The 20,925-nt window shown below is 39.1% G+C and overlaps 1 protein-coding gene across 7 annotated transcripts in view; it reads right to left on the bottom strand.

Annotated features, from left to right (window-relative positions):
* The window catches only part of SYNJ1 (synaptojanin 1), a 50,068-nt gene that overhangs the window by 17,666 nt on the left and 11,477 nt on the right, over positions 1–20,925 (bottom strand). For 4 of the 7 annotated variants that reach the window (XM_021548563.3, XM_021548566.3, XM_021548567.2 and 1 more), the window contains exons 6-20: positions 19,899–19,982; positions 19,304–19,365; positions 18,920–19,016; positions 17,486–17,655; positions 15,680–15,761; positions 13,622–13,774; positions 10,450–10,615; positions 9,215–9,238; positions 6,027–6,218; positions 5,531–5,615; positions 4,389–4,529; positions 3,853–4,045; positions 2,426–2,584; positions 458–614; positions 5–122 (exon numbers count right to left, since the gene is read on the bottom strand). In XM_021548563.3, coding sequence (XP_021404238.1) covers positions 5–122; positions 458–614; positions 2,426–2,584; positions 3,853–4,045; positions 4,389–4,529; positions 5,531–5,615; positions 6,027–6,218; positions 9,215–9,238; positions 10,450–10,615; positions 13,622–13,774; positions 15,680–15,761; positions 17,486–17,655; positions 18,920–19,016; positions 19,304–19,365; positions 19,899–19,982 — 1,883 coding nt within the window. The remainder of the gene's footprint in view (positions 1–4; positions 123–457; positions 615–2,425; positions 2,585–3,852; positions 4,046–4,388; positions 4,530–5,530; positions 5,616–6,026; positions 6,219–9,214; positions 9,239–10,449; positions 10,616–13,621; positions 13,775–15,679; positions 15,762–17,485; positions 17,656–18,919; positions 19,017–19,303; positions 19,366–19,898; positions 19,983–20,925) is intronic. The other 3 variants (XM_021548564.3, XM_021548570.2, XM_021548565.3) reach the window with 2 other exon arrangements.

Raw genomic sequence — 20,925 nt, 5'->3', positions numbered from 1 at the left:
GAACCTATGATCAGATGTTTTCAGCTCTGCTCTTCCGTAGTGCAACAAAGTGCCAGGATTCCAGGTATAAGGGACACTACTGTCACTGTGAAAACTTGCATTCAGGAGATCCAGGTCTTCAGCTACAATCAGCAATGAAAACAAAAGGGGAAAAATACAGTGATTGCAAGGATGTGCTCTTTGTAAAAAGAAAAAACACAGGAAGTAAATACAAATCGAGTGTCTTACAGAAACCCCCCTCATCAAAGTTCCTTTTACACCCCTCAAATGTCAGTAAGTGGGATCTGATTCATGGCCCTTTCTTCAGCTTCACTGTGTTTACTGAAACTCTGTTACAAGCGTTCTGTGGCCTACCAAGCCAAGAACAGCTAAGCATCACTGGCACTGTGAACATCACTAAATGGATCCTCTAAGTCACTTGAAGAACATTTTAAACAACTGCAGGAAACCCTCAAACCTGATCGGTCAAATGGCCATTTCCTTCTCCTCCAGAGGATCCGATCTGTCCATGCCGGTGTGCGGCACTTTTCACTGGTGTCATAGTCATCAGAGAACAGATCATATTTGTATGTAGGGGCAAAATTTATTTTCCCTTCCAGAAACCCCCTAAAAATCTGTAAAAACAGAAGACAGAAGCAGATGGGGAACAGCTTGAAACTAAGCAGAATTCTCTATTTCAACACTGACAACCTGTATAAACTCCTCAAAATAAAACAAAAAAACCCTGCTATTTGTTAACATGGATTCCTCTCCACATTTTTTCTGCTGAAAACATTTGACACTGTGATTAAATAGTGACCCTGACAATCAGTGAATAGAAGTATGCCAGGAGTTATATCTTTAAGCCCAGGCTTACCAACAACCTACTGTTCCTTCAATGTCATATGCAACTGGAGGTCACCCAGACACTGATGCTGTAACACAGCATTTTGATCTGGTGCCTATTTGTTCCTGTGTCAGCAAAAGTGGGGAATTAAGGCTTACATTTTTATCTATCTGAACATGCCAAATTTTCCCACAAATTCAGACACATGCAGGTTTGGGTTGGAAGGGACCCTAAAGATCATCCAGTTCCAACCCCTTGCCACAAGCAAGGATGCTGTACACAGATCAGGTTGCTCAGGGTGCCATCCAAACTGGTCTTGAACACTTCCAGGAAAAAGTTGACACAAGATACCCTCTCAAATAAATAGGCTTAAAAAAAAAAAAAAAAGAGTCCTTAATACATTCAATCTATTCAAAGTGAGCTTCTCACTCATTAAGTGTTTAAACTGGATACAAGATAAAACCCTTAGCTAACTCAGTCACCTCCATTCTTTTCTTGAGTTCAGCCTTCTATGGGCATCTTTCCTTCACTTCAGAAATCTGTAAAATAGAAATCTAACTTGGATCTTAAAGTCAAATCTGCATCAAGTGACAGGCTGACCTCTCTCTCTTTCTGGAAATACAATTTGAAATCCAGTCAATTTAAAAGTCAATGTCAGAAGATGAATGTCAGAATGCTAGAAGTTCCACAGCTTCTGAGACCATTAATTTGTTTGGCTTCAGTAATTATTTCCTAACCTACTTTTTATGGAGCACATTGCTATGTAAGCACCTCTCCTGAGCAGCAGCTAAAAATGTGAGCCTGCCACAGCCATAGAGCACCCCCAGGGACACAGCTGGTACCCAGCCAGCAGCTTCTAAATCATGGAATATCACCCCAACAGTACAATACTACTCCTGCTCCCCAGCCAGGAGTCCTTTTCATATTCTGGCAGTTTCCATAGACTTCTCCAGCTTTATAACTGCTAGAGGTGTCTCCAAAACCTCTACACATCATGTTTTGATCCACTTAACAGACAATCTGACAGACAATGCTGTCTGGCCATGTGAATGTATACCTTGCTTACTCTAGGAAACAGCTGTAAATTAAGTGAGTAAAAATATCCAGTGTTTTGCCTCCTGTTCTGGTGCACAAGACACCAGCACAAATGGAAGGGAATTCTAAACCAGCAAAAGCACTGCTTGTGATCAAAGTACTGGCAAGCAGACAGAACCAACAGTAGAGGATTGTCTCTCATTTTACCATATCCAGCCTTCCCATCCAGAGCTGCAAAGAGAGAACAAGAAACCCTACAAATCTAAAAAATGTAGCTTTCTTCAGACTTTGTTATTCTGTGTTTTCTCTGCAAATAAAAAAGCTACCATTTGGACTACTCCTTTTCCCAACAGTAACAGCATTAGACCTATTACAATTTAACTAAAGAGTAACATTAGCCAACATTATAAATATACTTTTTAAATAGTTACATCTGACAAAAAGAAAAATATTACAATTAGAAAGCTCCATGCTGAAGATACAGACTTAGAGGAGCATCATAGCAATTGCTAAAACCAGTAAAAAAAATGAAGTATTCTCAAGTATGGTGACATTTGAACACACCTGTCCAGAGTTTTTTTGGTTGATAAGCTGGTCTCCTGCTATGAGGGTATCCCAGTTCTGTTGTCGTATTAGGTCCTTCACCTCCTCATTGGGCAAATCTATTCGATAATTGAAGTCCCCACACCAAAAAATATAGTCATGGGAAAAGAGCATCCTTCCCTGCAAAAGAGCAGCACACACTGGAGTTAAAAGCAACTGAGTGACAAATTTACTGTTTCTAGGTTCAGAACTTCAGTTTTTAGTTGTGAAACATGTACAATTTCTGGGTGATGAAGACAACTGAAATACATCCTCATATTTAGTGTCCATATGATTAGAACAAAACAATCAATAGTGTGGCATTTACATATGGAACACAAGAGAAGTAACATTTCCTGTGGAGTCTCCATTTCTGAAGAAACACTAATCAAGTGAATTGGATTCTAAAATTCTTTGTCCTCCTCCTCCTGTTTTAGAAGTCTTCTCAAAGGCGATGGCTGCTGCCTTTAACAAAGGAGAACAAAACACCTCCCCCCCTCCCCGGGACTTTGTGACACAGTCTCCTGACAGACTGCAAATCCAGAGCTTTATCATTCTGATTTAATTGAAGACTTTTTGGTTACATCTGATTCTCATCACTAGAAAGAGACATAAGGGCTTTATTAAAACAAAATAAAGTTTAAACAAAGCCCAGGTTTTAGACTGAGAACTTTTACTTCCCCCTTTGTTTTGATTTTTCCACTGCCATAAGTAAAACTAAGCAGATACACTGGCAGATTGAAACAGCAGCATTTAGGAAACTGTAGGATACAGCACTTGCTAGGAAAACTGAAACATGACAGTAGGGACAAATTTAGAAAATAAAAAAACCCTGTAAAATAAGATGTAAGACTCCTGCACAGTGCCACAGAAATTAACAAATTACAGTTTGATGACAAAATTTAAAACAGCTTTAAGTCTCAAGAAAGCATTTCGTTGCACAGATAACGTTTTCAACTTGGTGATTTGATAATGAGAACATGGTGTTTGTTTATGAGAACATGGCATAGAATCATTCCTGTGTACTGAGAACAGTGCTGTTCTGCAGTGATTTTTTTTTTTTTTTCTTTTTCTCATAGGTGATTGTCTCCTGTGCTTACAGAAGTTCTATTGCATGTCAGGGGTCTGTAAGTTCTCTTTCCTATGCAAAGTCTTTGATTCTGAATGCAAGTGAACTCATGTTTCATCATCTATAACATTGCACTGGCAAGGTCTATTCTTTCTGCAGTCTTCTATTTTAATAAACATTGTGGGAACTCGATTATCTTTGAGTTCTCTAACCCAATGGAATCTGATGTCCACAGGAAACTGTGGAAAGGGAAAAATACACATGGAGCTTTAGGATGGCACTGCTGGAGCTCCAAGGGTTTCACTTTTCATTTGTTATGGAACTTGAACACCGTGCTTACCATCGGAAAGCCAAGTTTGCGAGAAATTTCTACAAAGTCTTCATTTCTCTCCTTGACTTGGGATTGCCCTGCAGCAAAATGACTGCACACAAAGCAAAGGCTGGAGGTATGGAACAACATCCGAATGGCCACTGCACCTTTGTTCCCAGTGGCTCCTCCCATGCCAGTCTTGACAGTATCGACAGCAACATCCCTGAAATAGTGAAATAACTATTAAACCTTCCAGGAACCTGGCACACATGGCTCCAAGTGTGACACTGGGCTGGGAGGAACACATTGTTCTCCCAGCCACAGGGCTAGTTTTAAAAAGTTCCAACAGTCACTGAACATTAACAAGATAAAACCTCAGCTTTTCAAGCTCTCTGGGTGGCCAGTTAGGCATTTAAAAACTAAGAAAAGAACTTAAACAACTCTTCCACCAGGAGGTGAAATGGCTCTCTCAGAGCCCCACATGGCTCCGAGGATGTCTGTGTGTTATCTTCCAACACAAGGCAAGCTGAAGGTGACCCAAGCTGGAGCCAGCTGTCCTCACTGACCTGATAAAGGGAGCATGCTGAGGCCTGATGAACACAAAGAGGCAGACGCCCACCAGCTGCTCTGAAGCCAGCAGCACGTACTTGTAATCTCTGGAGATGGTCTTCTGCAGCTCAGCAGCCCAGAGCTTCTGATTTGTAGTGCTGGCAGTGAGATTAAAAACACCAGGTTGGAAATAAACCAAACTGAGTAGGTTTCTAGCTGGTGATTGAGCTGACTAAGCTACATCCAAGAACCTGAAGTAAACCTTGAGGCAGTAAACCAAAGCCAAGTTGGGAATGGTGCTCAAATGCCTCCCAGCAGAGACACAGGCTCTAGACTGCCATGCCATCACTGTTTCAAATTCAGCCTCTACAAATGCTGCCTCACTTTTCCCAACACCACAGATAACTTTATGAACCATGGCTATCTTTGCTGTATTTACAAGCCTAGACTAGAGGAGGAAAACCTAATAATTGTTTTAGAGAGCTACTTCCTAGCCTAGAACTCAGTCAATATTGGAAAATAGGTGTCCACAGTCTTAGATCAAGAACATCCTTAGAGAGTCAACAGATGATGGTTTTCAGAGTCAGCACCAGATGGGAATTAAAAATATCAGGCCTGGAAACAGCACTGACTACACAAAGGGTGAAATCAGGGGTTGACAGGCTGACACTTGGTACCCAATAGACAAAAATGTGCAAAAAAGGTTATAGGTTTTATGTGCTCTTCTCAATGAGTTAAATCTTCCCTATCACCAGGAAACAGGCAAAGCAGGCAGAGAAAACAATGGATAAAGGGAATATGGTCCTAGGACTACACACACATTTATCTTTGGTATCACCCACCACTGGGAAAAATGCATTTCCATAACCCAGTCTGCTACGAGCGGAAAATCCCAACTCCACAGTAATATAGTCATACAATACATGGAATGGCAGTGAAAACTATCGGTATGGAAGGAAGCCTTCCTTTATACAGATCACAATCTGATACATAACGGTATACCAACAACACATGCTTTTGGAAAGATTTTCACAGGATTTGCTGTTCCCAGGAACTGAAGAACTGAAGAACACTGCAAGCACCAAAATTTTAAATAACATACGACTTGAAAAAGTAATTATCAGCCAAACAAGTAGATCGTGTGGATTGGATCACCCACCTGGCGTTCACAATGTTTCCTGCATTTAACTCCACCATTTCTTCAAATCCAATGGCAAATATGTCCACAGGTTTGTTTTTGCGATCTTGAGGTAAATAGGGAAAAAGTTATTCATTGTTTCTAACTAACTTAAGAATCAAGACCTCATACACACACACATACACGTATATTTATTTATTTATTTAAAAAAAAAAAATCTGTCCTTGGAAAGAAACTCCTCCCTGTGAGGGTGCTGAGGCCTTGGCACAGGGTGCCCAGAGAAGCTGTGGCTGCCCCATCCCTGGAAGTGTCCAAGGCCAGGTTGGACAGAGCTTGGAGCAGCCTGGAATGGTGGAAGACATCCCTGACGATGGCAGGGGTGGCACTGGATCTTTATGGTCTCTTCCTACAGTTCTATCTACTGTGCTGTGCTTCTGTGATACCTGTCTCAATGTTTGTGATCTACTTAGAAAAATCAGAGTTTCAAGTAAAAGCAATGACAGACCACAAATCCTACCTTGGAATTCATGGATTCCAGCTAACTTTGGTGCATCCAGAAGCCAATCAGTGAGGGTTTGATTTCTGAAGGCAATACTTCGAAACTGCTTCCCGCCATTGACGTTCCACGTCCCAACGCAGACTCTGATTTTTTTTGGTTTTGCATACTTATAGAAGTTCTCACACATGCTCTTCAGTACTTTTACAGATGCTGCAAAAACATTTGAAAAGACATTACTTTTATAGAAGACACTTGAGAAAGCTCAGCAGTGAGATCTTTCCAATGTACATGTACAAAGTTAAACTGTGAAAGCACAAAGATTGCAGCTTTCCCAGGGGAAAGTACCCTTAGAAAAGTACCCTTTTTCAGTCAGTGTCTTACCCACACACATTACTTGTGTGGGTAAGACACTGACTGAAAAACAACAGCAATTTTGTCAGAATTATATAGAGAGATAATGAGGGAAGCAATTCCCATGTTTTATAAATATCTGTTTTTCTTTCATCTCATCCATGATTTTCTATGGAAACCATCATTTTTTGTACATATCAACAAGGATATCTGCCCGATTTTCACAGATTAAATTAATTAAATCCCCTCTCTGTTACAGAATGTATGTGCAGATAGATTAATTTCTGCAAGTATAAAAGTTGCTGATACAGTGCAAGTACTAAAATAGAGAAGGTACATTATTTCATTGTATCAGAGTAGGTCTATTTAAGCCACAAACATTAATCATTTTTAGATCAGGTGAATTCCTAAAGAGCTGCTTTAGCGAGAACAGTAGGCTAGGATTCAAAATAATTAAACTTATTTCTCTGTCCCATCAGCCTTTCCCTGTGCCTTGTTTTTATCTGCCAGATGAAGAGAGAGGAATGACACATATGTAAAGGACATTGTGAGAAACACAGAAAGAAAAAAGCTAATTTAATGCTCAAGTATTTTACCTAAGTTATATTATTTTACCTATTTTGAATGTTCTCATGGTTATCAGACTCCAAAAGAACAATATAAACAATATTAGGTGGAATTCTTCCTTCATTTGTTGCTGCCTTGAAAAATAGTCAGTTATTGGGAACACTATTTCCATTTAAATTCCCCAAGTAAGATGATTAGTTAGCTGCTGCTGTCTTTTCAGTTATTCTTGGCTACCTGGTTAAAACAAAAATCAGGTACTCTTTATCCCTTTCGGGTTTGAAAAAAAAACTGGAAGCAAGAGAAGAAAATAGATTGTGTTTGTTGGCTGTGAATGCTTTCCCTACTGAACAAATCACACAACTATAAATGGGCCAACCACATAGGAAAGACAATGAATGAACTAGTTGGTGTCTCCTTGGGGTGCTCCAAGCAGATCATGCTTGGGATCATACTCTCTTCATCAAAATCCAGGGAAATGAAGTCTAGAAAACAGCAAGGAGCCAACAGGATGCAAGAGCCAAATATGGGGTCTGCTTCTGACCCACACTCCAGCTGACCCCAGCCAGGAAGTCCAGCACATGCCCAAAAGGCCACAGAGGGTGGAGGACAGGAGCCACCTCAGCACCCAGCCTCTGAAGGGACACAACACATCCAAGAACCCAAATCACCCGAAGGGCTGGCTGAAGCCCAGGAGCCCGGGCCAGCACCGCAGGCAGCTGTGCAGCCCTGCAGGGATAAGCCTCTGCAGCACTCTGAGCGAGTTTAAGAGCAGTGTTTGCACATTTCTCATCTGGGGTTCCATCTTTTTCTTTTGAAATTTTACTGGAATTCAGCTTGATTTTAGTTACTCCAAATCATTCAGCTGCTACTGAGCAGCTTTTAAGAAAAGCTTCAAAATTTCATTCTTGCCTATTTAACTCCTGATGTTGTTATGAGACCCTAATGTGAAAAGCCTTACTAGGTTAGACTCTTAACTTTAGAAGTGAACTGACAACAAGCTTATTACAAAAAAAAAATATATCTTTAAACTAGCAGTCTTTCTAAATTGTAGAATTACTCTTTTTATAAATTTGAATAATTAAAAATAAAGATTTCTACTGCTTTCCAAAATACTGAGTGGACCAAGTGCTTTTCAGAGCACCTGAGACTATGATTTTCCTACATGTTTCTCATTATTTATCTTTTCAGCAAAATTGTGCCTCACTACAACATCAGAACTCTAATCAGTTCCATTTTCTGTTATTTGCAGAAAAAACACTTTGACTGCTGCTCTTACTAGGCAAGCAGAAATTTGGAAATCAGTTCTACAAAGGGAGTGTTAATTTAAAATTCTGTTTGGAATATTCTGTGCAACTGATGGAACTGCTAGAACTGTTTTACTGAAACATCCAAATTTCTGTAGGAATATTTCAATACAAGCTGAAACCCTGAAATGCCAAAAAATAGTTGATTTATAACTCTTAAAAAAATAGGCAGTCTAATAAATAACAAAAATTAGACATAAATAATAATGCCAACAGTAATTGATAAATATATAAAAAATAGTTGGCTCTTCTTCAGAGTTATAAGATAGAAAGTGATACCATCAGTGAGTGTCCAGTCATTCCCATAAGCACTTGGTTACACTGACAAAAGGACAGTGAATCCCTTAATATCAGACATACATTACTTGTGACTCAGATTTCCTTCTTTTGATACTCACTAAGAGTTAAGTAGGTAGAGTAAAACACATATAGGAAAAGCAAAACTGGCAAATGAAAAGCCCATTTTAATTTGCTCAACACATAGTAAAATCTGAATAGAAGAGCATTAGGAATATTTTATTTTAAATAATGGTTTCTCAGAACAAGAACATGAAGTGCTGCACAGCTGAGAAGTTTCCTGCATGACCACAAACATGTGGAACCATCTAGCAGCAAATAAGAAGAAATTACAAATTGTACTGAAGAATTTCACCTCTTTTCCTAAACAAAGCAAAAATACTGAAGCCTCAGAATCAGATAGAAAGGAAAATTCCTTTGCAGCCAGAGCATGTACAAAAAATAAACCCCTAAAAATTGGTTACCTCATTTCCTAACTCAAACCCAAGCTCAAATGCAACATTTTTCACCTCTTATAGTCTCACTTTTATTGGATTAAAGGATGTTAGGGCACAGGAATGGCAGACTCAAACACCACCAGGAAAATTTGAGCCCATAGCCAAATATGACATAAACAGACACAAGAAAAGCCAGAGAACAACAACAGCTGGTCAGGTAACTAGTTTATTTTACTGTACTATACTATACCTGATTGTAATGATTGCTCTGAAACTATGGATGCAGTAAGAGGGAAACAAGAAAAGATTAGTTAAATAAGTTATTGCTTTTTAGGATTTTCCAGTAACATGTGAGAAAACATGCTGTTAATATACAATTTATTACACATAACCATTGGCATCAGTTAAAGCATATGTTTATGTTTTGTGCCGCAAAATCTACCAAGCTTCACAATAGGATTAGCAAATTCTCTTTTCCTCCTTTATTAATAATGGATTCACATATGTTGAAGTACCCCACTGGTTAACTTGCTATCTAGCACAGAATGCAGAGAGATTGCAGGGAAGAGGGATTAATGCTCCTCAGCTGTCAGGAGCTGCAAATATGGAAAGGATAGCTTGCATCCCCAGAAAAAGAGAGAGGAAATAAATTTTAACTAATTTTGAGGTGAGGCCCATTTACCAGGTTTCAGATATAAGAAAAAAACACAGTAACATGAAACCTTGTGCTAAACAAATGGGACAAAACACTCCCTCAGCCTCCACATTGGATGAAGATGTGGACCCTCGACATGAAGACTACAACTGGGCAACTATTTTCTTCTTGAGCCAGAGATTTGCACTGGAGCTTTGACATATTTTTCCTCATTCTAGGCCAAGATGTGTTTTGGAGAAGGAAAAAAATGAAAAGGTTATATTTAAGAATGTTTCCCTAAAAGTTACAGTAACCCAGAACATTATTACCTGGGAGCTTGAAAAGAAGACTCAAAATTAAGTTCCTTCTTTGCCCAAATATGAACTCCTGTAGTTTTGATGTCCCAGGAGAGGATTGAACACAGCCCTGTGACTGACCCACTATTTTCTCACCCACCAGACTTGCAGAAGATGGGATTGGTTGCAGTTCTGGGGACCACAGAGGCTACACCTCTTTGGGGATGCAGGATGCTGGTTCAGCACCTGTTCTCATGAGGGGAACCATGTTTCTGGTACAAAACCCCTGAGACTCACATGGCTGCTCTGCACAAGCAGAGTTTCTTATTGAAATCTCTCTGGTTTTGATGTAGAACTTCACCCAAAAATCATAAAGCAATTTCTGCAGCACGTTAGTTTGGCACTATTAGTAAAGCAGAAGTAAATTCCAATTTTAATAAGCCAAGAGAACATAAAATAGCATTTATACTTCCCAAAAGTGCTTTGAAAACAAACTTGATACAGCTTTCTTACACCAAATAGTTATCAGAGATTAAAATCCTAAAAGACACATACCGCGTAAACTGCTGGTGGTTAAGAGAGCCCGTGCTTTATCTGCTAAATCACTATTTAGGGTATTTCCCAATAACAAAACATCAATGGCCTCCTGCTTGGAGCTATCAAAAAAGTTATTTTGGATCGTTCTGGTCACAGAACGAGCACCATCCTTCAGCTTTCCAGCCTGTTAGGGAGGAACATGTATAGAATATTTTATGTCGGACACTGCTCACAATACATTGGCAATATTCAGTAGATACATGTAAACTGCATAAAGGATTTCAAGGTCTAAGGCAATTTTCTTCTTTAAGCGTTAAATCAAGTCGTCTGAGCCTACTGTGCTACATGTGCTTTCCCCCCACCCCCAGATGCTAAACAACACAGTAATACCTACAAGGCATATCTAACAAGCAGATTTAAATTAAACAAAATAAAATTAAATACTGCAGCGAGGGATTTTTTTTTTTTTCCCTAAACCCTAGGTCTTTAAAAATTAATTTGATATAGTGCCATGTTTAGACCATGACAGGGATTTGGGCTTTTCCCCAAATAGTGAGAGATGAGCAAGTACTCAAGTCCAAATGCCATGACACACAAATGTATATGTTTATGCACTTAGGAGTTCAGAATTCACATTCTGGAATATCCACGTTAAAAGCAGAGAGAGCTTCAACTTAAGACCACCCTTAATAGTTGAAATAACATGCAAGTCTCATGCAGCATCCCAGAAGGAACACAGACACTAATCCATGGCTACAGATACATCCAGACACTGTGTTTGCACGCTCCGGCCTGACTGAACCACAGTCCAGAGGAACAGTGACCAACTGGGCTAAACAAGGGTCTCCAGAAAAATGTGCTGCTGATGCAGATGACCTGAGGGACACACACACCTGAAGGATAATGTAGCAAACATATAATGCAGTCTTGTACTCCATTCCAAACCTGGCAGTGTTGACTTGGGCACACAAAAACAACTGTTGTTGCATGTGCTTTGCCTGTGAGGTGTGTGTGAACACACACTGCTGCTGGTACATGAAAACCAGACTGTGATCCATCTGGGATGCTGCAAGGGATCGTGTTATTATAAAAAAATATTCCCATGTTTACAGCTTGCATTGTCCATGAAAGCCTCTTAAATGCATATGAAAAGAAGGCAAAAGCTTAAAAAAACTACCCTAGGATTTAGTTCTGGAAATCATACTAGTCAGCAAGACAGAAGCTACTCTTTTAGCAAGGCTTTGGCAGACAATGGGGATGAGCTGTAGGGACCACTCTATTGCAATAGGATTTTGATAGGATGCACTCCCTTCATAGCAGACAACGCACAACTGGTGATCCAAAAAGCCACACTCACCATTCACATATCAGGCAATTAATTGAAAGGAACCCCAAGAAAGCAAAAGAAAGAGCAGGTAAGGAATTAGATGCAACGAGTATTACAATATTTTTAAAATAACTGGTTTTCAGTATAGAAAGGTATATTAACACACTTAAGGTTAAAAGAATTTTCTCTTATGTGAAATTTCTGTATTTTTACTTCTAAGTATTCTTGGGCTTTGAAGAATCCAACTGACAAGTAGAAAATGGAACAATTTCAGGCATCAAACTTTTCATTTGAGAAATGAGAATGCAACTTAAAAACTACATTTTAAAATACATACTCAGAGTACTCAAAAACACACTGAGTCAGGTTTAATTGAAACGAGCAAAAATTGTATGGTTTTGCAAACATTAAAGATCCTCTTTGAATAGACTGGACTGGTGTCAGAGATGTTTGATTTGATTTATGAGATGTGGTACTAATTAAGAATTGTCCCAGGGCAGGGATCCAGAATTATGCCAAAGACAGCAGAGTAACTGTACTGTCGTGGTTTAATAAACCAGGACATCAGCTCTGTGTTTTAAACATTAAAAATGGAAAAGTATACATTAAATGCATTTTTTAAAGTTAAAAAAAAAAATAGTTCCATGAACTAGATTAAGTAGATATTTATTAATTTAGGAAAAGGAACAAAGAAGGATGAATGACAAAGTCAAGACAAGGGGAGGCACTCCATAAAATACTTACTGCAGTTTTCCTGGCAGTCTAAGTGACATTTTTGTAAGAAAATAAAACTAAATATCTTGATCCAAATTCTATTCCATAATAAAATACAAGAAATTCCCAAATGAAGAAGTCTTGTGTCCACCAGTCAAGGGGCAGAACAAGCAACAAGTTGATTTGATTCTTTTGTTTTTATGTATTTTGCTGTGACACCTCCTGCATGAGCAGAGAAGGACCCTGGCACAGTGTGAATGAACAAATGATGGAAAATCCAAAACAGCTGGCTATGGGGATGTAGGCTAGAACATGGAATGAGAAGCAGCACATTCTTTAGCAGAAAGAAGAGTGTGAAAAGACATTCTTAAGGAACTAAGGGCAAAAATTGCTAGGGGTCAACATTTGTCTTGACAGGTATCACCTGGCAAGGGACAGGATTAGGGAAACAAAAAAGCAACACTGTGAGAAAAAAAAACCAAAAGGCAGCATTAGCAAATAGGAGCAACTCAGGCATCAACTCAGACAAAACGAGCTGAAGAGAAACTTTACGCTGCCGTGGAGCATGAAACTGTTTCTACAGTGTTAAAAAGCAAGGTAGAAACAAAATTTGGGTTTTTTTCAGTGACTGCAAAATGAAAAAGAAAAAGCTGGACAAACATGCAAACAAAACCCACCAGGTTACAACTAAATTAGTTTTAACACTATAAAACATTAAAAACATGAACAACACCCCATCTAACACACTTGAAAAGGAGATACAGTGAATGGAACTGAAATAATAGCAGGAGAGGTATGGAGAGAAAAGTAAAAATAGTCAGAGAAACTAAAGCTGATTTGAATATGTATTTTTCTGAACTATGTTCTAAGGAAATGGAAGATTTCAGACTTATCTGTTCGTACAGAATAGTGTTATGTGGGAGGCAGAAGCATGGCTAGGAAGGAATGTAGAGGAACATAGCCTGGTTATCCACAGAACCAACCATTTCAAGTTAATTTTTTTGGTTGGTTGGGTTTTGTTTGGGATTGTTTTAGAATTACAAAGAACATGGTTTTTAAAGAGAAAAACTCATCATTACTATATTAATGGCAGAATTTATTAAAACCCATACTGAACACTGCTAAAGCATTTGAGAAGATGTACTTTACCTTTGCTTTTCCTTCAAGGGCTCCAGTTCCAGCATAAATTTTACTAACAGAATCACCATTCACAGACCACATGGATCGGAAAACTTCCTGAAAGCGAGTAACTAATTGAGGCTTTTCAGTTAATCCTAACACCTCCAGCTGTTTTGTTAGCATCTGTAACAGGGGAAGACAACATTAGCAAAAAAGCCCAACAAACCAAACCAGAAACAAACAAACAAAAAAAACCCCAAAAAACCACTTTAAATATTTCTCAAAAGGCATATGGTACTTTTCAGCATATATGCATAAAAGCCCACAAATCTTGGGTTTATATGTATCATTCTGAGCAAACTGTCAGCATAACATGCTTGAAAAGCTGCATCATACATGTAATTTAGCACCAACACTGCATTTTCCTTTGAAGATAGGCAGTAATACAGGAAAAAAATTATGCAGCTGATTTGTAGATGTTTTTATCTTGAAGTTCACCAAACTAAACACAAAAGCTATTTTCAAGAGCTTTTAAAAATCTTTAAAACCTTAGGGTGTCTTGACAGCAAGAAGGAGGAGCCTCAAATAATAGATGGAAAAGAATGGCAAAGGCAAAATTCTGACGGCTGGGCAGGAATCAACAAAAGATACAAATGGAAACTTGCGTAATAAAATTAAGAAGAAATATACAAGAAGTTTTAGAAATTAGGTGCTTGCTCTTATAATTTTAGGGGGTCACCTAGAGTTCAGTACCTGTTATTTTAAGTATCTATTGTGCTGAATAAAGTAAGACTTCATACATCTAATTTAATAGAATTTTAAAATTAAGTAAGTAGTTCTTCAGGATTAACCATTTCCCTTCTTATTAATTAGTTTTATGCTTTTAGCTCTCATATTTTAGCTGAAATCATAATTTAATTCTCATTGCTGAAAAATCTGGCACAGGTGGTCTAAAAAAAATTGTATTTATGCAGTTCTTAAAAGGATATGAAAGGAAAAAACAGAGCTAGATAGCTACGTTTGACATGCAAGTACTCTACACATCAACAATGTAAAAACAGAGTCTTATGCCATAGAAAACTTGTGTAAATGCAGCAGCCAAGCACTACATATTCCAGAATCAGATATGTCTCTTAAAATCTTGTTTTAAATTTTTAAATTAAAAAAAGATATAATTTTAATTTTAAATTTTCAAATGCCTCGTACGTTGTCAGAGAAATTCCTCTTAAGAGGACAATTTTAACTCAATAAAATTCAGAAAACAGAAGGATAATGATTTTCCTAGGTTTGCCCTTGCAGCATCCATAGTTTTGCATTTTCAAGCATGCTGAAGGTCTTCCATCTGGCAGTCAAAACAAGAAACAGCTGACACTGTTATGAACAAAACAGCCTGGCTGGGACACTTTGGCTTAAGCCAAGTACTGACATTGAAATGTTAATTAGCCAATTGCTCCTAAGAATCACCTACACCCCACCCAAAGTAGGACTGGGATTCAAAATAATCCAGTGGAATCATGGGAGGGGGTTTTGGGGATGAAAAACACCCCAAAATGATAAAGAGGGGCACAGTGGAGGGGGCTGGATGGATGTGCTGGTTGCGGAAAAGGGAACTCCATCCCCAGTCTGTGTTTGACCTGTCACCATAACCTGCAGAGGACCAGACTGGACTGGGCTGTGGGAAGCCGGCACAAGGAAAGCAGACACTTTACCTGGTGTTACCAGGAGGTAAGGAGAGGGATAGCTGCTGCTGGACCTCGGCAGCAGGCTCTGCACATCCCCTCACCCTTCGGCTACCAGTGTGCCAGGAGGAAAGGAGAGAGGATGGTCTGCTGATCGGGACTACAGATACAGACTGGACACCTCTGTGCCTGCGGCTACCAGCGTGCCACGGAGACCCCAGGGACAGACAATACCCCACTGCTGAGCTGACTTTTTAATAAAGAGCTGAACACTAATAAAGGCATAGACCCTGTACATTTCAACACTAGAAACACACCTCCGAAAAGTCCATTTACCCTTCTCAGGGAAGGTGACACTACTTTTACAGTCGAGTGCCCCAGCAGCAGCAGCTGGACATGGGTTTCCTACCTCCAAGCCGAAGAAGGCCTGCACACTGTTTGTTCTGTCCAGACAGTCCAAGCAGTTGGTCCTGACAGTGCCGCTCTGGGATCTGTGCCAAGAACAATAGGAAAGAGAGAACAACTGAAATAACTCATCTAACACACATCTCAACGGGGCAGGGACAGGGAGATCTGAACCAGAGCAGTAAATCGGCATTGTCAGCACCACATTCCTGCCCCACAAGGACATTTATAAACGTGCCAGCAACAGGGGGTGAGCTTGCTCCAAGTGTTCACTGAGCACAGCTCAGGCATTTTTTGCAAATAACATCAGTCCTTCTGCTTCAGTTTCTCCCAGCCCTCCTTGCTTGCTTGGTTAAGTGTCATGCAAGATTGAGGTTTCTTTTCAAACAATTCAACTAACACACTTCCAAAAAACCTCAGAGAGAAATAACTCATAGTTACAACAAAAATGAAAAAAAAAGTACTGAGACAGTTCTTGAATTCTATTTTATTTAACAAGAAGTAACAAGAATTTATGACATAACTAAAGCCAATTCCAATGCCTCACTATTTGCTCATAAAAATAAAAAACAAGCCTCTCCCCTTTAGCTCAAGGGATGTTTGAGGCCCATAAGCACTCAGAACTGCTCCGCTTCCTTTGGGAAAAGCCCATTAACTCGTGCTAGAAAGCTCTCAAAAGGATCATGTTAAGCAACATCCATGTGCTGCTTGCTCAGCTAGGACTTCAAAATTCTAATAGCTCTCCCTAGGACACACACTTATCCATTCCTTTTGTCATTCCCTCTACACACTTTGTCCGCCAAAGTCAGTATGGTTGCAGCACCTGTATTTTGAGACCTAACCACAAACTGCAGCAAATTCTTAAAAACTTTCTTCAAGGTTTTTTTTTCCTTTTGGTATTACTATCTCTGCATTTGATTTGAAATACAAGGCCTGACATTTGCCAAAGGAGGCGGTCCATTAACTCACAAGCATTATAACTACTTTTTATTAACACCAGTCTTTGAGCTGTCACAAGTCACAACTTTTTTCTGCTTTCAGACCGTTGAATTTTGATTTGTGATGGCATTATTTGAATCCCCCAATTTAAAAAAAAAATTACACTTTTAAAAATTTTTGGAGCTCATCCCCTCATCATTTAGCAGCTCTTTCTCAGGGAGAACCTCACTCAGCACTTTGCTCTGCATTAGTTAAAAGGCGTAAGGGTGTGGAAGGGAGAAGAGAATGAATGTTGCCTGTTTCTGTCTCTGTTTCTCTTTTCCTGCTGAGATAAGCATAGCTTTTGCTCTAGGAATCAGGAATAAGTACAGAGCAGAGCAGAAAACATGCACCTCAATCATCCTTTGAGAAAATGGAATCTCTCAAATGGGGGATCCAGACACAGACAAAAACACTGTCCTGAACACAAACATTTACAACACACAGAAAATTGTATGTTCCATCACTGAGGGAAATCCTGAGCCTGTTACACAGGAAGATGGAAAAACAGACATTAATTCCATGTGGCTGCTCGCTAGAAAAAAGACTATCGAGCATTTTCACAAAATCCTGAGGTCAAAGGCCTGAACTTAATTCTTGCCCCTTGAATGTCTCACAGAGATCTTCTTTAGAGATTTTTTAGAGCATGCACAGAATGAGACAAGATTTTACTAGGGTAAAATAAGTGACTCATATTTCAGCTGTTAAGGATCACCCAGGATACGCTAAAACCACGATAACAGAGGCAACATCCTTTCTCTTGTCTTCTTGCTGAGGGGTGAAACACATCCCAGCACCACAATTTAATCTGAGGAAAGTTATACACACAAACCTTTTCACTTCCTTTCCATCAAAATAAAAAAATCCACACTCTAAGAATTTCTGGACTTGAGGTTTAAGCACACTGTGTAGTTTTTCTGCCTTTCCACCTTTAACCATATGATGATAGTCGAAGTTCACCATTTTGATATCAGCTGAATGTTCAGATGCTTTCAAATGGCTCTGGCATCATAAACAGAAAAAAAAAAAAAAAAAGTATAAATATACCAGTACCTGAACATACAGAAGTAGGAACTAAACAAGAGATTACAAATATTTTAAAAGTTGTTTTATTAGCTTTCTTTTAGGTAAAATGAAACAACTTTTATTACACTTGAAATGAATCACTCAGAACTGATTAATATTTCATGTGTATTTTTGTTTTCCTTGTCACAAAGTCAGGTTTTTCCCTTACTACCCCAGGGATCACCAAGGCAACCCATGGCTTCTTCTGCTGTTCAAATGTTTTCACTTGGAAAAGGTTATTTCAGTGAAACCCCTTTTCACCAACAGCCACTGACATGCTGGTCAGCAAAGGGGATTGAGTAACACTTCACCAACTACTGCTGGCAAAAACCCACCCAAATTATTTAGGTTGCTGTGGAGAGTGGCTTGAGCCCAACTTTACCTAATATTCCCTGAAAAAGCCTTAAGTGCCAACACAATGTCTGTTGGAAAAAACCTGTGTATGGATGCACACCTGGGAACGCTCCCATCTCCTACCACGAGAGCTGGATACAACAAATATCCCAGTGAATGCCCCAAGATATTCAATCACTATAGTACAGAGGAAAAAGGGAGAGAGAAATAACAGATGGCTACTGACATGTTCTCTGCCTTCAGACAGAGCTCCTCAAATGGTCAGTATTTGTGAACTGCAACATGAGGTTTTCTTTTAAACTAGTCAGTGGAAATTAATGAGAGCAGCCACTTAAAGTTACCATCTTCTGAACAAATATTTCCTGCTAATCATGAAGCAGCTCCATATTTAAATTGATAAACTGTATTTAAAGAAAATAATAAGAGATATATCCATTAATTTCAAAAGAAATATCTTTAAAAGAAACATCACAGCATTAAATATCATAAAGTAAAATGTATTTATTTAGCAATTTTATAGTATAAAAAAGTTTTATGTTTTCAATAAGGCAATAGTAAGCATGAAATATCAAAGTAAAAATTAAGAATCCCTCAATATTGTCACATTGCTGTTGTAATTTTCCAGTACGGTAAACAATCTGAACAGAATCAAACAGGAATTACGTAGAGAGCTTATAACAATTAATTTCACACCATGCATCATAAGCAGTGCGGTTATGATAAAATCCAATTCTAGCTCCCAGAGCACAGCGTACCTGGAGGTTTGGCTTCCAAAGGCTATGTAAAAGCTTCATTGCAAACAAACAAGTTCCAAGGACATGCACAGTGGAAGAGCTGTCATACTCACCTGGAAGGCTTTGCTGAGCATGTGCTCCCCTTCTTTTGCCCCAAGTAAATTTACAATAATTTGCTTGCCATATAAATTTTTAAGAGTTTGGAAATGCCTGTTAACAGAATAAAAATTCCACAGTCATTTTCTGGCACACAAAAAATTAACAGCCAACATCTGCAACACTGAGAAATTGCAAAGTATTGAACATCGATTTTATTCACACTTTCCAACAAAGCATTGAAAGGCATAAGTGATCCCCAGGAAGTTCCCAGCTTAGCTGAATTCCACATTTGTATAGACAAAGCCTCCCCATTTGGAATAATATATCCCATCTCTGTGATGCAATAGAACTTATCAGAGGTTTTTAGTGCATTAGCAAAATCTTTAGATGTTTTTTACCTGTCAAAAGCTGGTGCATTTGCCTCGAAACCCCGTGACATCCTGACACGATGGGATCCCACCTACAACACAAGAGTACATTAAATTGTCTTGTTTTGAGTCAAATGCACGTGAATGTTTCAGCAGTTCTACTGTAAAATTCTGGTATGTCTAAAGAACCTAGAGTCCCTGTAAGGCACAATTGTTTTTTAACCTCTCCTGTAAAAAATGTGTCGCAGTAGTGGGAGCCAAACAAGTACCTCTTTCAAGAAAATTGTGATGAAATTCCATTACAGTAACTCTTGATCCTTCTTGACTTCTTGAAAAGACTTCTTCTCAAGAACAATTCATAAGAAAACAGCCTCTTTGGATGCCCTTAGATAACCCATTTAAAAGAGGAAATAGAACTTCAAAGAGGAAACATGGAAAAAAGAATGGACATTCAAGTGGTGTGCAAAGCAACTTTTAGACTTGGAGAGAAGCAGGCTTGGCAAGTCACAATAGCACCAACATGCTCCCAAAGGATCACCTCATCCTCACAGGCAACTGTGAAGAGGAGCCCAAAGGCTAGTATAAATAAGAATTATCTGTACAATTAAATCTATCTCGTGCTTACCTGCAGTCCTGGCTGTTCCCAAAATAAGGGAACAGATCCTCGAATCTGTATGAAAGATGACACAGAGTCATCCAAATATATCACCTGTTAAGGAAAGTAAAGCATAGTATTAATAATTATCACAGTGCAAGATTTTAGAATTCTTAGCCTTAACTAAACATGGAGCAAATAAAATATATTTACATATTACCTACTCCACACTACAAGCCAAAATATAGTTTCTGAGACTCTGAACAATTCTCACAAAAAGTTCTGTCACTCTCATGCTCCCTTGCAGAATCACAATTCACAACATGTAAGGAAATACAGCTTTTATTATTTGGACTTGAGTAACTTCTGCACTAGGAGTAAGATGTTTTAAGCAACTTGCTAAGACTTTTCTGCAGGAACAGTTAAAATGAATACCAGTGCACAGAAAATCACCATGCAGCCTACTCAGAATACTTGCACATATTTTCTGCATCAGAAACCAACACAACATGATACAGGAAAGGAAAACTAAAGTGGAATAACACACCACAGCCATTCAGTGATGCTGGCACACTAGGAAACTTGGACAGAGAAAGTGTAACAAGAGTGTTCTGACTACTCTTGAAACTGGAGGTGTACAAGTAGAGTCCCCCTGCATGGAGTCCTCCTTCAGTCACCTGGGTTCTGGAAGGAGTCAGTGAGTCAGCCAAAAAAAAACCTAGGAGCACAAACACAGCCCCAGGAACAATCCCTCGGGAACAGGTTACAAAGAAGGATTTAGCAGGTTCTCACATTTCTGTGTAATGAGGGCAGAGCTATGAAAACCCAAGGCATCAGAATGACAGTGGCTTTACAAGCTGCCTTTCAGAGTAGCTCTGCTTAGTGGAATGCTTTATCTTTCCTGAGCCACAAAGTACCGGTGTTATTGATATTTGCCAAAAATCTCTTCTGCCTGTGTCTTTTACTTAGATTAGCTCAGGCCAGAAGTGGCACATGCTACCATGCAGCTCAAGGGGCTCAGGGGAAGTATAGCCACCCACAGGAGTTCAGCACCTTA

The sequence above is a fragment of the Lonchura striata genome, chromosome 2 (genome assembly GCF_046129695.1).
Source record: "Lonchura striata isolate bLonStr1 chromosome 2, bLonStr1.mat, whole genome shotgun sequence".
NCBI classification, from domain to species: Eukaryota; Metazoa; Chordata; class Aves; order Passeriformes; family Estrildidae; genus Lonchura; species Lonchura striata.
The sequence above is the reverse complement of the archived record's forward strand: the minus strand, read 5'-3'. Positions and strand labels throughout refer to the sequence as shown.